This window comes from Centrocercus urophasianus, unplaced genomic scaffold, assembly GCF_019232065.1.
Source record: "Centrocercus urophasianus isolate 14NV4802_14NV808 unplaced genomic scaffold, USGS_Curo_1.0 seq_10, whole genome shotgun sequence".
Classification (NCBI taxonomy): Eukaryota; Metazoa; Chordata; class Aves; order Galliformes; family Phasianidae; genus Centrocercus; species Centrocercus urophasianus.
In genome coordinates this window covers 63,622,581-63,639,443 of record NW_024884142.1, presented here as the reverse complement: position 1 = coordinate 63,639,443, position 16,863 = coordinate 63,622,581, and the positions used below count along the sequence as shown (strand labels likewise).

At 43.9% G+C, this 16,863-nt stretch overlaps 1 protein-coding gene across 1 annotated transcript in view; it reads left to right on the top strand.

The window, feature by feature from the left end:
* The first annotated feature begins 1,674 nt into the window (after positions 1-1,674).
* Positions 1,675-16,863, top strand: part of TRIM67 (tripartite motif containing 67) — a 31,571-nt gene continuing 16,382 nt past the window's right edge. Inside the window, exons 1-5 of the mRNA XM_042819734.1 lie at positions 1,675-2,577; positions 8,707-8,802; positions 12,222-12,344; positions 13,543-13,653; positions 15,707-15,866. Of these exons, the coding sequence (XP_042675668.1) occupies positions 1,675-2,577; positions 8,707-8,802; positions 12,222-12,344; positions 13,543-13,653; positions 15,707-15,866 (1,393 nt within the window). The remainder of the gene's footprint in view (positions 2,578-8,706; positions 8,803-12,221; positions 12,345-13,542; positions 13,654-15,706; positions 15,867-16,863) is intronic.

Genomic DNA, 16,863 nt, shown 5'->3' with positions numbered 1-16,863 from the left:
ACTGCTGACAGATGATAAAGTAGAGAATAGAGGTTACAAAGGTAACAGCACTCCACCCACAGTTTTTTCTTGAGATACAGTAGCATAAGGTATTTTTGAAATAAATAGTATTTCATAACCTTTCTTGTACTGCCGAGGCTTCCAGGTGGAGGCAGCCCAAACACAGACCTTCTCTCAGCTTTGAGTCTTGGCACAGAGGTCACATGAAAGAAAAAGATTCCTGGGCAGCAGACAGGCAGTTTTATGTGGGTCATTGCTTTTGATTTTTATGTGCCAGGGGACAAACCTGCCTCTCTCGACCCTACACTAAGGAACACAAAGCTTTAACCCATTTGGGATTTTCTTTTCCTTTAGCTTGTCATGAGGATGTCCAGGCAAGTTGCAAGTAGGAGAATTGCAGAGAGGAAACAATGAAAACAAAATGGAAGCTTTAATATATTCATGCTCTCTGTCCCCATCCCTCCTTTTCTACGCACCAACAGTTTAATAACCTTGCAAAAACAAATCGGAAACTAGAAGACCCTTTCCTACCCAGTGTCACAAAATGCACATCGTGGGCTAAGAAGTGTTATGAAGAGGGGTGATTTTTAAAAATGTTTATTTTTCCATCTGACATGAGTTAGGACTGCATCTTAAAAGCTGCTCTGACACAATAAGCTTGTATTTAGAAGTAAAAGAAAAAAATCTGCTTATGAAGCTCAAGTTAAAACAGACGTGGCATTTAAAGGAGATACATGAACAGAAAAAAAAAAAAAAGAAAAAGAAAGCAGTGAAATAACTTGTATAATCTCTTCACTATGAAAATAAACCACTGTTACATCCACGCTCTTCCTATGTAGGGTAAACAAAACAGATGGGGGATTTCCCACTGCTGGTTGCTTGCTCCTGAAAATAACTGTCCTCAGTTTACAAACTTTCAGCTGTCATCCCCCGTTTATTTTTCCAGCAGTTTCTGTTGTGTTTATACAGTGACGACAGAGGTGATGCCGCACGTCTCCCTGCTGCTTACCCCTTTGCCCCGTGTAGCCAGAGAATTCCATGCCGGGATTCCCTTTAACTCTCTTCCATTCTTCCTTCAGTGCCTGACGTTTTGTGCGTCCTTGTCACGCTCAAGTAGGGTAAGGCACGGGTGAAAGATAAACACGCTTGGTTCATTAGTGGGAGATTCCTCCTTTCTGCTTTCCTTGGGGCGGGGAGAAAAGGCTCCTACGGATAGCGGAACCCCGCCTGCGTTCATCCCGTTGCCTAAACAATGGGTTTACTTGAACGTATAAAGACATCGCCGTAGAGAGATCCTTTAAAAAAATGTTTTTGCTGTCCTCAGCCGTAGGGCGAGCGATCCCTCATTTGCTGGAGAGGGCTCCCTCCGCCCCTTCCTCCTGCTGCCCCCGCCTCCCGTGCCCATATATCACTACTCCCGGCACGACCACGCACCCTGCCCAGCGCTCCACCCGCCCGCCCGAGCGGGGAAGCGGGGCCGGAGCTTCCCCTCGCCCCGGGCACCGCCGGCTCCCGGACAGCGCCCGCATCCCGCCGGCTCCGCTGCGGCCCGGAGCTGTCCGCGCCCGCCGGGTGCTGAACCTCCCGCAGGCGCCGCGGGGGATGGAGGCGCCCGGCGGCCACGACCCCGCGCCGCCCGCCTGAGCCCGAGCCCGCGCACGCGAAACCGCGGCCATGGAAGAGGAGCTGAAGTGTCCGGTGTGCGGCTCGCTCTTCCGCGAGCCCATCATCCTGCCCTGCTCGCACAATGTCTGCCTGCCCTGTGCCCGCACCATCGCCGTGCAGACCCCGGAGAACGAGCAGCACCTGCCTGCCCTGCTCCAGCCGCGGGGCTCCGCGCCGCCCGCGGCCGCCGCGGCCGCGCCGGGGCCAGGCTTGGGGCCGGGGCCGGCCGCCTCGCTGGACTCGGAGTGTGCGGCGGGCGGCGGCGTAGACCACGCGGACAAGCTGAGCTTGCACAGCGAAACTGACAGCGGCTACGGCTCCTACACCCCCAGCCTGAAGTCTCCCAACGGCGTGCGGGTGCTGCCGCTGGTGCCCGCACCCCCCGGGGCGACGGCGTCTCAGAGGGGCGCCGGCCCCGCCGGCTCGTCCCTCACCTGCCCGCAGTGCCACCGGAGCGCCTCCCTGGACCAGCGCGGCCTCCGCGGCTTCCAGCGCAACCGGCTGCTGGAGGCCATCGTGCAGCGCTACCAGCAGGGCCGCGCCGCCGCCGCCGCCGCCAAGTGCCAGCTGTGCGACCGCAGCCCTCCCGAGCCGGCGGCTGTGCTGTGCGAGCAGTGCGACGTGCTGTACTGCGCCGCCTGCCAGCTCCGCTGCCACCCTGCCCGCGGACCCTTCGCCAAGCACCGTCTGGTACCGCCGCCCGGGACCCCGGGCCCACCCGGAGGGGGCGACGGCGGAGGGAAGGGGGCGGGCGGCGGGCGTAAACTGCCGACGTGCGCCGAGCACGACCTGGAGAACTACAGCATGTACTGCGTGAGCTGCCGCAGCCCCGTGTGTTACCAGTGCCTGGAGGACGGCAGGCACGGCAAGCACGAGGTCAAGGCCCTGGGCGCCGTGTGGAAGCAGCACAAGGTAAGCACGAAGCACGTGCCAATGGCAAGGAGGAGCTGGGGGGCCAGCAGGACTTTGTCTCCCCACTGTCAGTTCAGAACTTCTGTGTCCATCAACATCCCAGGTGTTTTCTTCCTTGCACGGCACTCTTTGCTCTTCAATGTTCTCTCCAATCCACAGTCTCTGCTCAGAGTCTTGTGGTGTTGCACAAACTCCTCCTGCTGCTGCCTTCCCTTACCTTGGCCAGGCTGAACCAGGCCTGGACGGGCATCTGGCTTTAGCCAGCCTTGCTGTGCTCTGGACCATCCCATGCAGGCCTGTGGGCAGCAGGAGGAGGAGGGGTGGCCTTTCTTTCATTTCTCACACCCCTTTCACCTCAACAGGTGCTGCCACAGATGTTTTTCACCATGACTTCTTATCCACCTGTCAATGAGGGAGAGTAACCCTCAACCACCCAAAGTTTTTAGGTGGAAGGCATGACAGGAGCTGTCAAGAGATGTCATTTTGTCTTCTGTGCCTCAGAAAGATCTTCACCTCTCCTCAGTTCTCAAAGCATCATAGAAACGCAGAGCATCCTGAGCTGGCAGGGACCCACCAAGATCACTGAGCCCAGCTTCTGGCTCCACACAGCACCACCCAAAATCCAAACCCTGTATCTGTGAGTGTTGTCTAAACACTCCTTGAACTCCAGTGCTTGGGTCTGTGACCATTGCCTTGGGCAGCCCATTCCATGCCCACTGCCCTTTGGTGAAGAACCTTCACCAAAGAGGCCAGAAGGGATGGTTGGAGGGACCTTCATGACATGAGTAGACAACAATAGAGTGGGCTCTGGGGACAGGTGCAGCTTTACCAGATTCCCACTGCATTGCACTCTGGCTTGCTCTTCCCTTCCCTGGTGCTCTGTAGTTCTGGAGGCCCCTGGGGACAAGTCAGAGGCCACTGCACAGCACAGGCAGCAGTTTTTGTAGATCTGCTGGATCATGTGGCAATGCCTACCTTGCAAAAGTCTTTGCAGCCATTTGAATAAAGAGCAAAACGTGACCATAACAGTTTAAGAAGTATGTGATGTTAGCTCATTCTTATTAAGAATGATGGACCCTCTAAAATGATTTGTTACGACAGATGCACATACAGAGGGGAATATACATCTTCAGTGCTGACAGTGGTACTTTGGAGCTTCCAGATAGAGGGAAAAGGCTTTTCCCACAGGTCATGTAAAGAACACTTGGCTAGCTTTGCTGGCCACAGGATTCCCTTCCTCTCCTGCAGTTAGCACCATAGGAAACCCAGAGAAATTCTCTTATCCAGGGAGAACCACGGGTGGGGACAAAGGCAAGAATGGTCTCTTTGTTTTCCAGCCATAGAGTGGGAGAGCACAAACCTAAGACTTTTAGTAAGAGAAAATTTTGACTTTTGATTTTAAGAATTCCCAAAAGAGGCTTGGAGTGAGCATGATAGTTTGTGGATCTGAGAGTCCTTCAGTATGCATGCCAGAGTTTGCATGCTCTTTGCCAAAGGCTCTGCCAGCTCCTCCCTAATGTGACTGTAGGGGAGTTGTTCTCTTGGTGCAGAAGGAACAGATCATCACTACTGCTAACGGCAGGATCTAGGTCTGTACAGAATTACTCAAACGAGCAGTGACTGAGCTCACTGTTGAAACATGGTTAATGTTCTCTGTGCTGTGAGAGACTAGCTTGTGTTGTGTTACAATTTACTTTAAGATTGGTTGAAGCCTTTCTGAACAGTGTGATAAACTTTGGTGTAGTAAGTGTGTGCTGACAGTCATTTTCCTGTTTTCCTGTTGTTGAAAAAATGAACAAGAGCTTGTTGGTTTGTCCACTTCTTTTTTTTCTGGAAGTACCTTATCACAAAATGTGATTCCTCTTGATTTATAGACTCGTGGTGGAAGATCTAGTGGAAGCTTAAATAAGCTTCAGAATTAACTGATTTGGGGACTCTGACATTGAGCTCTTGTAGCTACTACTTTTCCTAGAACAATGTACTTGGCAGAAAATAAACGTAGTGGAATCATAGACAAATAGCCTAAATCATCAGCTCACATTCATTTGGATAAATTGCCCTAGAATTAGATACTTACGCTTCGTGATAGTTCTCACATACAGCAATTTCTACTGGTTTATTACCTGAAGTGACTTCGGCCAAGCCATAAGTTACTCATACTGAAGTATTACTGCATGCAGTGAGCCAAATGGAATTCAAGCTGTGTGTGTTCTCCCCAGATAGCCTGGCAGAGGTGGTAGAGCAGCAGGTAGAAGGGATTCTCCATGAGCCTGCTCAGGTGGCAGGTCAGCACCTGTTCCCCACCAGGTGATAAGCACCTGCTTATCTTATCCTAAGGGAAGGGGCAGCATTCTTCCCCTGTAAAGAGTTCCACTGCCATGCCCCCTCCTCTCACAGCTCACAGTTCCATCCCATAACAGAAAATTAAAAACTAACAATTTTCGTTCTTCTGGCCCTAGAATTGTTTTTCAAGTATCACTGCCCATCTTCTCCTTCAGGATCTGTTTTCATTCCATTTGTGCATTGTCCTTCTCTTCAAATTGTTTGACTTCCCCTTTGCTTGAGTCTTACACAGGGAAGAAAACTACACACAGTAGAAAACTACAGACTTTTTGGTGTGATGTCTCAGACCATGCAGTGAGAAGGGCATTTACTCCCAGCTGTGCCAATGGCTTGATGGCTGTGCAGGAATTTTTGGCCTTTGTTAATGGTACAGGTTTGCCCGTTGCCCTGCTATATGTTTTTCAATAAAATAAGAAATGGTGGAAAATATAAACAGGGCCACAACTGCATAAATCAGCTGTAAATCCACTGACATAGATGGTCTTTGTTACACTCGATTACACTACTTGCCTATCTGGACCAACAACTTTTGGTTAATAAGTAAAACTTTGCAAATCTACTGCCAGAGAAGTTGGTTTAGGTCTTCACAGAAAGAAGGGATATATGTTTGTAGGCCTTTTGACCTATGGATGTGAAAACAGATGGTGCATACTTTTCACAATCTGCACACTGGTTTTATATGTATAGAAATGCCAAAACAAACTTCACCTGGACAGGTGTGTGAAAGGCAGTCAGGCAGCTGAAGGCAAGTGTTGGAGTCTGCATGCCTGCTTTGATTTGCTGGTAGGAAGGAGTTGTGTTCCCAAAAACATGAGGGCTCTTTCAGCTTGCAGCACCAGGATAAGCTTGTCTAATCAATAGCTAATCTGCTGCTGAAGAGAGATGGAGGGAAAACAAGTTAAATGAGCATGAACTGCTCGGTTGAAAGAGGGCATTGGCATTATCTGGTTCATTTTCTAAAATCAAAGGAAGCATCAGTCTTCTGTGCCTATCTGGATTTAATTACTCACCCTCATTATCTCTCTGTTCCTGTCTTTGATAGAAGCAGGAACCTTGTGTCTACCTCCAGAATCTTTGCTTTTTTTCTTGAAAAACTAGTATTGAAGTAAAGATAACTGTAGGTAGAATATTGCTTGTCAGGAATCATTAATTGTTGTAGTCAGTGGAGCTCGTAACATTTCAGTTTGGCTTCAAGTGAATATTCAGCAGCATGCGAGATCACTCTGAGTGTGCAGGGCATTTTTTATGGTTTGGTTGGTTTACTGAGGGCTTAGTCATGTAGTTCTGTTTGGTTTTAATGGGAAGTGCATGACTAGATTTCACTGCTTTGTAAGGTATCTTTTACAAATGCTTAGAAAAACAGGGCTATTACCTCTAAGTGGGTTTCATAAATAGAGATCTGATCTTCTCCCTGGTTCCACACTGTCGTCGTATTAATGCAACCACAGTTTTTAATGAGCACAGAAATTCACTTTAGAGTCATCTGATCAATGATGTTGTCAAGTTTCTATTCCAGACTCTTGGAACGGTAGAATGCCAGGAGCCAGACATTACTGCACCAGTTGATAGTAGTGCATGTTGGTTAAAATTCATTGGTGTGATTTTGGATTTTTACCTGATGACCATCTGTAACTTTTGGCTCTTCCTTTCTGGTGAAATGCACCTCGATTTGAGAGTAAGGGCTGATGTGGGAGAAGTGTAAGCTTTACTTTTGTTGGGACCAATCCTTGAAACACTGGTATGTTTTTGTTGGGCCAGTCACTAACAGAGCACATGGTGCTTACATGCCCTCTTTTTTTCTTCTGCGTCTCCACTACTTTGTCACATGCAAGTTCCACCTTGTCATACATCAACTGGACAAACCAAAGTCCTTGTGGGTGGAATGGGAAGTGCAGTCAGCAAGGGTGGGCTTTAAACTATGGAAAACACATCAACCCAGAGAAAGAAGATCCAAGTCCTGATCAGTTGTGTTGAAGGAGAACAGGACCCTTTTAAGGAATTATTGTTTGTTTTTGTGGCCTCAGATAGCTTTCATAGCAAACAGAATTGCTTTACAGTTTTATGATGTAGCAGAAGTTTGTGCAAGAGACTATTAAATGTTCAAGCATCTAGCACTGTGATTGTTGTACTCCCCACTACATTTGTTACAAATTAGTTGTAGTAAAGCATATTTCATTTTCAAATATAGCACTAATGGAATGCCTACTAGTGGGCATAAAGAGGAAGGTCTGTGTGAATATGAGGGGAAAAAAATACAAATATGACTTCATTCTTTATAAATCAGTTCTGCTTCCAGTAAGGGTGTGCTGGTGCCCCCTGCCCACACATCACTGTAGGGCTGTGACCTCAGAGCTGGGGCACGCAGTGCGCACAAGGAGGTGCTGGTCCTGCTCCTTTTTGCCCTGAGCACCCAAGTGAGTCCAAGGACAGACTGTCTAAGGGCATTCGGGTGGGAGATAAGCCCCAAACTTTGCATGCATGAGGAATTGATCTGTGCCCTTTTCAGAAGTGGAACAATTTACTCTCCTTCAGGAAAAAGGTGGAAGCAGGGAATGAGTGGTGACTTGTGGATTACAGTTGGGTCTCCTGTAAGAAATTCTCATAGCTTTTGTGCCTTCCTATGCACAAAGTTCTGTCTCCAGGCACCCTCTACTCCTATGGAGTCAAGAGACTGCAACCTTTTGGAAACCTGACTTTAGCAAGGAAGCTTCATTTTCTGTTTCTTTATGTCAGTTGAATGTCTGTTTGATGAGGATAATACTTGGGCATTGGCAGTCTGATAAATAGCCATTGTGGCAAAGAAGCAGACCCGTGAAAAGAGAATCTAACCAGTAGGACTTGGCATAGGAGCCCACAGCCCAGCATTAGGTGCATGCCCTGTGAGAAAGGTTGAGCATGACAGCAAAAAACATCACCAATGTCACTCAGATTGGGGTCCATCCCATCCCTCCATGTTATGCTGGCAGATACCTAATGCTGGATTTGGACTGGCCACGGGCTGACGGATGGAAAAGCATGGTTTCTGTAGTCTCAGTCAAAGAAACTGTGCAAGGACTGCACCTTCAGGTTCCTCCTCCTTTCTCCAGACCCTGAATGTCCTTCAAGAAGCTGCTTGTTCACTGTAAAGATCTCAGTTGCAAGCTAAGCAACAGGAAGCTGGGTCTTCAGTATGGGCTTACAACAAATGAACTCCTCGTCCCTCACCTGCCAAGAGCAAGGGGAAGAGGTTGTTTTAGCTATTCCAGAAATACTCACCCATTTGTTGGATTGGAGCACAGAAAATTGAAGCCCTAAAAGGACATAACAGTGAAGTCTAAAAACGCAGATTTATCTCTACAGTCATAGGTTTAGTAGAATGTACTATGCTTATAAAGATTTCAGGCTTTGATGAACAGAAGCACTATTTCGGAAAGCACTTGAGAATTTCACAGCACGACAGATGTATCTGTGTAAGACCATTATTTCCTTATATATGTGGGTAGTAGTCTTGTAAAAAGTATTTTGACTTACAGAATCACTGCAATAACGGGGAATGTGCAGACACAATACTTAACTGCCCCCACATGCATATTTCTCCTTTATTAAATCTTACTACAATTAAAATCTTAACTCTTCTCTTCTAGCATAAGCAGCCTGCATGTCTAAGAATATGTGTGACAGCAAGTAAGCCTTTTAGGTCATTGTTACTTGTTAAAAGCAAGGATTAGTAAGAAACATATTTACATTTTATCTCCAATTTTTCCTTTTATTGTTTTGTTGTTTGTTTTTTTTTCTTTTCTCTTGCAGGCACAACTGTCTCAGGCTTTAAATGGTGTTTCAGATAAAGCAAAGGAAGCTAAAGAATTTTTGGTTCAGCTGAAAAATTTATTGCAGCAGATACAGGTAACTGTAGAATGTTGGCTGTTTTGATGATATGTAATCAATAGAACTGAGTGAATAATTTATCTGATGGCTTTGTTTCCTTCACTGTTCTTCTATTTCCTGGAATCATGTAACCTTTCTTGGATATAAGCATGCTAGGCAAAATTACTCATCAAATAATGCCTATAAGCCTGTTTTAGCTTCTGGATTGCTGTTTATTGCAAGAAGCTGATACTCAGTACTGGACACCAGAGCTGAGTCGATTTGCATTTGATTGAACCCCTCTGCCATGCTTTCAGCATCCTTCCTGCTGGCTCTTCCTTGAATTGGACATTTAGGATAAATTTTCCTTTTTACCCACTCAGAATTTATTAATCGTTTTTCATCTAGCATTTTTAAAAAATGTACTTGTTGCTGGATAAAATCCAGTCAGCCTGTTTATTAGACGATTTGTAGGAAGTCAAAAAAGAGGAAAGAAACACATGCTGCTAAGTCAATTTGATTGTTTATTAAAGGAGAAGTATTTCCATGCACGCAATTGCGCAGCTTGAACAGTCAGAACAGGGCTCACGGTGAGTGCAGTAATTGAGGGCACAAACCCCAAAGGAAGCAAGTTCTGTTTCCAACCAGATTTGCACTCTAATCAGTGCTGGAGGTCATATGGTCCTCAACTCCCTTCTTGCCATGCAGAGTGGGGCTGCAGACATGCTGCTGTGCTCTGAGCTTTGTGGTGTCTGGAAGGAGATACTTCCTATCTGCAGTCACATTGTCTGCTCTACGATATGCGTGCTCTTCTTTCATCAACAAGCAAGTCTTATTTCTGTTGCTAACAGAAAGCCAAAGCAGAATTTCAATGATCTGCGTTTGGTTTAGGATTAAATCATTTCAAAAATGTCGCTTAACACTGCAAATTATGGATTTGTACTGCAAGTGCTGCCAAAGCTCTCAGATTGCCACAGAGCAGTACAATCACACACCCTCTCTGCCTTCTGCAGCATGGTGGGGAAGAGAACAAAGAAGGATGAAGAACCTGGTAAAAAAAGGGCACATCTAGCTGAAAGAAACCAGTGTGAAGACGCTGGGTGGTGCCTGTAACGTGCTGTGTTTTGAACACATTGAGGTTTTTCTCAGCTGACCTTTGCTATCTGAAAGTTAAACAGCCCATCTAGCCTAGTCACCTGGGCTTCTTTCATTGTCCAGGAAGGATGGACACCTCTAAGCGTACCGGCAGCTTCCTGTGCATACTGGCAGCTATTTTTGGGCTGCAATAAATCATCTAAAGCAATAGCTTGTTGCCACTCTTTCCTTGATTCACCTAGCTCCATTAAATAATTTTTCCCCCTCTTAAAACCCAAAGGTTTTTATTAAGGTCTATTATGACTATTTATGACTACGATGTAAAATCTCTTAATGTGTTTCAATAAAATCACTGGCAAATTGTGTGCAAAGCAGCACACAAAGCTGCATATGTGTGCCCAAGTGAAACAAGACTAGGGTGTTACTCTGGGTGCTAGGTGACAATCACTCACACTGTCTGGCTCCTGTGGAGCTCCTTGGCATCATTTTGTCTCATGAGAAATTGCACTCTTTCCAGGTGAAGGAATTGGTACAGGGATTGTTCCCATTGGGCAGATTTAGTGCAGTCACTTTGTTTAGGGGAAGGGTTTTAGAAATGTCATGAGCTGATCTGTACCTTTTGGCTGTTGGACCAAAGAGTAGTTCTTGGATTGTTTTTTTTTGTTGTTGTTGTTGTTTTGTTTTATTTTTTATTTTGGCACGGGGACAGATAAACATTTATACATGTAGATTCATACCCAGAACCATATATCTCAGGTTATCTCTATATATCTGCAGGTTATTTCTAATAGGTGTTTTCTGGTGGTCGCCTCACGCATACATACAGACACTTACTCCTCAGCAAAAATGCCTTATAAATTAATTTTTACACAAAGGAATGAGCCACACGTACATTTTATTATCTTGTTTCAGTGCATTCCAAACCACTTAGCCATCCGCACTCTTTATCTCCTCACTGTGAATGTCAGAGCTATGAGGAGCAGAGCTTTTGTCTTACCCGGGGCAGATTGCAAATTCATAATCTCTTTTTCCTTTTTCCTGTTTTGCAGAGCTGTTGCTTTCTCCTCTTCTTCCTTCCCTTCACCTTTTTGAGGTCACTTCTACATCTTATAGTCTCTTTTCACAAACTTCCTGTTCCTCATCACCCCTCTTGTTTCCTTGCTCCTCCCTAATGCTCTCATTATCTGATTTTCACATTTTCCCATCTGCTGTAACAATTTCATCCTTTCTCACTTGGAAGAGGCATATTGCCAAGCACCCTGTTTAATGTGTGAACAGAGAATTAAGAGAAAAATGGTGCACCACCGCCATGTACAGACTCACACTATATACGAAAACAGCACATCAAGAGAAGCTTGATAGAAAGAAGCTTAAGAGAGAATCAGGTGTGATAAAAGCTGAGGAGGGAAAGATACAAACAGGAGGTGTCTAGGATAAACTTGTATACAGTAACCAAGCTAGCTGGTGTCTCTCCTCAATCCCTTCTTGCTGGCAAAGGAGTAGAAAAGAGTGGCATAAACAAAAGAGTTGAGAAACAGTAACGAATTAGAGATGTGTGATGGCTTTCCATTGACATGCTTCTCCTTAAGCAGATGTTTAAAGTCTTTTTTTTCTTTTTCTTTTTTTTTTTCCATGATTTGGGAACTGGGAGTAAAGCTGATAGGACAGCAGAGCATCTTGTGGTAATAGGACCTTGAAAACTTTTTCCTGATTTCCTCACCAGCAGACGAAGTGAGGGAGAGCTTTCCTTCAAATGGGTGCTGCAGCACCAATTCCTCAAGCAGGGAAAGTTATCACCTGCAAGCAGAAGTCATTTTTGTATCATTCACCCAGATTTCTTCAGCTGTACTGGGAGCTGGTGGTAGCACAGTTTGTTCCTCATTTACCCTATGGAAGTTGATGGAGGGCTGAGTGATAGCCGGGCTTTGTAGGGGGTACAAGTTGTGCACCACACTTGCTGACCTCTGCCCACCAGGGTTTACCACACTGTCAACAAAAGACTGTGAGTACTAGCTAGTGATTTCATAGGAGCTAAAATGGGTTAATTATGCAGAGTGGGACAGACTCCTCTTATGTATGAGTGTGCAGTAGGTTTTGATTTTATGTTATGGTGTACTACATCTGCAGTCTGAAAAGTGCCAGTAAATCAAGGTTTTCATAGAAGCCCACTTTGCAGCATGGCATCTTCCTGTTTCATCTTATAGCATGCAGCTATTAATGACACGGCAGTAATGAAATCAGAAAGGCAATAGGAATGAGAAAGCCTTGAAAGGATATCTCTGAATGGAAAAAAAACAGGTAAGAATAAACAATAGTGTAGCTATAAAGCATGTTTTCTTTCATGAATATGACTCTTCTTCTAGGAGAATGGATTGGATTACGAAGCCTGTCTTGTTGCTCAGTGTGATGCCTTGGTTGATGCATTAACACGACAAAAGGCCAAACTGCTCACAAAAGTGACCAAGGAACGTGAGCACAAACTAAAGGTAAGTGCAGCTCTAAACAGCTTTAAGTATTCAGCTCAGTGTGGCTGTTGATACCTGGTATTACTGTGCATTTTGCCAAGTCCCCAGCCATTTACACAGTGCAAATTCCTAACGACCCAATCCTGAAGTTCTTCAGCAGGTTCTGTTCAGCAGTTTAGTAGAAATGTGCTTGTACACTTAACATTAGGCATGTGTGGATCCTTCCAATGGCAAAAAACACTTCTGCTCAGGTATAACCTTGGGGATTTTGGTGTCTCTTCAAATCTTCAAAATTCAAGCAAGCCTCCAGATGCCCATGTGCTACTTAGAAGATATTAAAGAAACACTGTAAAGGAAGGAAAAGAAAGCTGTAAGTGGATGAACAAAGTGGAAGTGAAAAAATGGATAAGTTTCTTGAAATGTGGAACTGTATAAGTGATTCTGAAGTATTACAGTGTGGGTAACATTAATAGTATCTAAGACAGGAGGAGATATAAAAGTGAAAAACAACATGAAAAGCAATGAATAAAATCAACCTGAGATCAGCGTTTGGAAGTCTCCATGCTTAACAAGAGCCAACAATAAGGAGATGATTCTAACAGTATTGCTTATCCCACTGTTTGTTGCTGTTATCCTGGGGTAACTGAGGAGTTGTGCTACTGAACACAATGCTACTAGGCCTAATTTACAGCAGAATAAAGTCTGAAATCTGAAAAAAAAAAAAAAAAAAAAAAAAAGAGATGCCTTTTACAATTCTTAATTCTAGCAGTGCATCCTTAAGCTGAACAGGATTGATGATGAATTGTGAAGAGAACAGTAGAGTATAATCTGCAGTTATCCTCTGTAATATTTGTCTTTTAAGGCAAAGATTTTTCAAAAGCTCAAATTTTTAGTGAAAGCGCAATTGTAAATGTGAATATTGCAAATGCAAAAATATGTTATGTGCTCCTTCTGCCCCCAGCAAACCTGAGCTTTGAGCAATTAATCTGCTCTGAAAATTGAGATTCCCCGTGCGCAACATTTTGCCAAACTAATTATCGGTATTTACAATACGGAGCAAGCGAGCGTAGCTGATGGAGTTGTGGCAATGGCCATATGGCAGCTAAATTAAGCACTGCTTTTACACGCTCTCCCATTTGTTGCCTCTTCTGAAATAATTTTATACATTTCACTGTAAGCTGAAGCAATTATCAGAACTGTGCTGATGCCTGTTTTCCAGGTTGTTTGGGACCAGATAAACCACTGTACGCTGAAGCTACGTCAGTCAACAGGGCTTATGGAGTACTGCCTAGAAGTTATCAAAGAAAATGATCCCTCTGGGTTTTTACAGGTATTTTCCTTTTGGGTGAACTGGGGTAAAAAAGATCTAAAAAAAAAAGATTTAACACGTAAATATAGAAGTATACAGCTTTGCTAATTAGTGTCTTCCCCTTCTAAGACAGATTCCTGCTGATAACGTCTATAAGGCCTAGCCAAAAATCATGCCAGTTACAATTTGAATATCATTAAACCTTATGGTTTCATTCCATCCTTTCTGCAACAGACAACTTATTGGAAGCTTGTGCTAAGGTCTGAAGAGTTTTCAAATGTGTAGAAGCTCCCTTGGAGTCTGCCTCTGTAAATATATTGAGAGAGATTTTATGATTGGATCCCATGTAAGCCTACATCAAGGAAGACTGACAGTATCTCTTTGCTGTCTGACTCCCTCTGGCTCATTTGCAGGAGCTGTGCAACCCAGGTCCCAGGGAGGAAGCAGGATGAGTCTTTCATGGTTATCATCACTGAGACGAGGGAGAAGATGGAGCAAGTCATGAAAGGGTCAATTGATGAGAAAAAATACGTGTTTTGTTATCCAATCAATTACTTGGCCTAACTAATCGCATTTTATTAACTATTTTCCTTAATTATTGTTTTGCCATATTAGTTTTATTGCCTTATTATTATTAGTTTTATTGCCTAAGAAGAAATGGCTCCAAAGAAAATGGCCAATATGTGACTGTCAGCCAAACAGGGCATGCCACACACATGAATGCATGAATGCAAGGCCTCTCACAGTATCCCTGAAAAACAGAATGAGAATTATCCAACATAAACCCATTAGCACTCCAGATTGATGGTTACTGTCACATCTGGTCTCAAACAAGAGTTAAGACTGTGTGATGTATGTTAATCCCAGAGACTGTGTAGCATTTTAGCAGGCTGTCAATTGGATACTACAGGACAAATGTGGCCTTTAGGTCTAACAAACATACTTAGGTACTTCAGATGCTTTGTTTACCACTCAGCTTACTTTTCCTATAAACTTTGGGTCTTCGTTCTTGGCACTCACCTTTCATATAAAAATGTACTTTTTTTTCTTTTTTTTTTTTCCTGTTCATTTTTCTGGTTTATCTGACAATAATTTCAAGGTAACCAGCAAACACTGAAGTACTGCATTACTCAGAGCAACTGCTCCTGCAGACAGTATATAGAAACACAGCCAAGAGACCCAGCAGCCCTGTAAGTGACTCCAGGGTTACAGGAAGGCTCCTCCTTACCACACAGAGTGGCTGGGACTTTCTGGTACAGTAATCCAGACAGAAGGATCTTCCAGTGACAGTAGTGAGGAAGGATATCTGAACTCCTACAATGAAGGAAAACCCACTCTGACCTATCCAGAAAAATTTTACTCTCTTTGATTGACAGGAATGTCACTCAAAAGGATTACAGGTACTCAAATGGCATAACTGAACTCAAGGAGGTTGAGTTCAATGATTTGTGTGGAGACAAGATCTCACTTACAGAGGACATTGTGATCATCTTATTCTGACTTGTGGCCTAAGTGATTATAGGCTGAGCAAGAATGAAGATTTAAACACAAAACTGTTTTTGATGTAATGATAGTGAATCCATCATGTTCTTAGGAAATCTGTGCGACAACCTATCTCCCTTATTGTGAGAAATAAACACCTTCTCTCCCATTTGATTTTTGTATTTCTTTCAACTGAATCATCTCTGCTAAATGGAGAGAACCTCTGACATGTCAGCCTCTCTTTAAGCAACTGGCTGTTTGAACAGGAGAGCAGAGCCATACAGTGCAGATCAGAACAGAATTCTGAAGTGACGAGGCATTCAGAGATGTGATCTGTAACAATACTAATGGCCTTTACAAATGCAGTTTTTATTTTTGTACTCTAAGATGAGAATGTTTTTTGAAAGGAGGAGACCAAAGGATGTAACATAAATGGAACTCCCTTCAGAATTACAGGATCCCATCTCAACTCTCATGCTGTCGTACTCCTGTTTCTTTTGTGCTGCATCTCACAGCTGTTCTGTCACTTCTCATGTCTTCTGATGTGCTTCTGCATCCGTAGTTTCATCAAAAGCTTGATGGTCTCTTTCAGATTTCAGATGCTTTAATCAAACGTGTCCAGGTATCTCAGGAACAGTGGGTCAAAGGAGCCTTGGAGCCAAAAGTGTCTGCCGAGTTTGACCTGACGCTGGATAGTGAACCCTTACTGCAAGCCATTCATCAGCTGGATTTTATCCAGATGAAATGTAGGGGTGAGCTCTTCTGATTTTTATTTATTTTTTTTTTTTTCATGCTAGTGTTGAAATTGTGCTGGAGAGAAGGGAGGTGCAGAGGAAGGAAAGAGAAATGGCTTGAGATTTCTGGGTGTTTTTAAAAAGTTTTCAAGCAAATTCAGGTTATTGGGTGTTTCCTAAAATGGTGTACTCACCTGGTATGCAGTGACCTTGACAAGTGATGCCAGGGCTAGTTAAATATTTGAAGAGATAACAGAAAGTCCTACTGTGAAAAATTTATCTTTGATTAAGAAGAATCTAGATGCGTGAAACTTTACTCCATTTTACAGCATTCAGTAGGTTGAACACAGCTAATTGAAATGCTGGTCATCCCCATCTGATCAGGAACAGTTAAAGTAGTAAATAAATATTTCCCTCAGCACACGTATGCTGGAATAGGGAAATAAGCACTATAGGGAAATAAGCCCTATAAACCCATGTAAAAACTGTGTCATGATTAAAATAAAATTGGGAGACAGAAGGAATGTAGTCCAATTGCTAAACTGTTCCTCGATTCCAGGTGTCAGAATCATCCTGAGGGACACAGAAAAAGGAAAAGGAGGTAAAGGAAATTACTTAAAAGCAGAAGCTGATAAACAGCAGATGCTAAGGGCAAAAAAATATATATTAACAATCACATGCTTGTAATGTACTTGGTTTATACAGAGTAGATTAGAGAGATACATAGACTATCTAGATGTTAAACCCATTGTGATCCCTGGGAATCATGCCATGATCTTCACTCTGTGGTGATTCAAGCCTTAGTTATGTGAGTAGATGATAGAGTAGAGGCTTTCTGAAGTTAATGAATGAGTTATGGGCATTCATGTTGTGATGTTGGATGTGGTGTTTTGTATATCAGCTTTTGCTGTTCTTGTTGTTTTTTTCTCTAAATAAGTATAAGGATTTGTGTTCAGTTTATCTGTTCTCTCTGGGCCTAATTCTGGACACGTGATACTCAAGATGGAGTAATTAG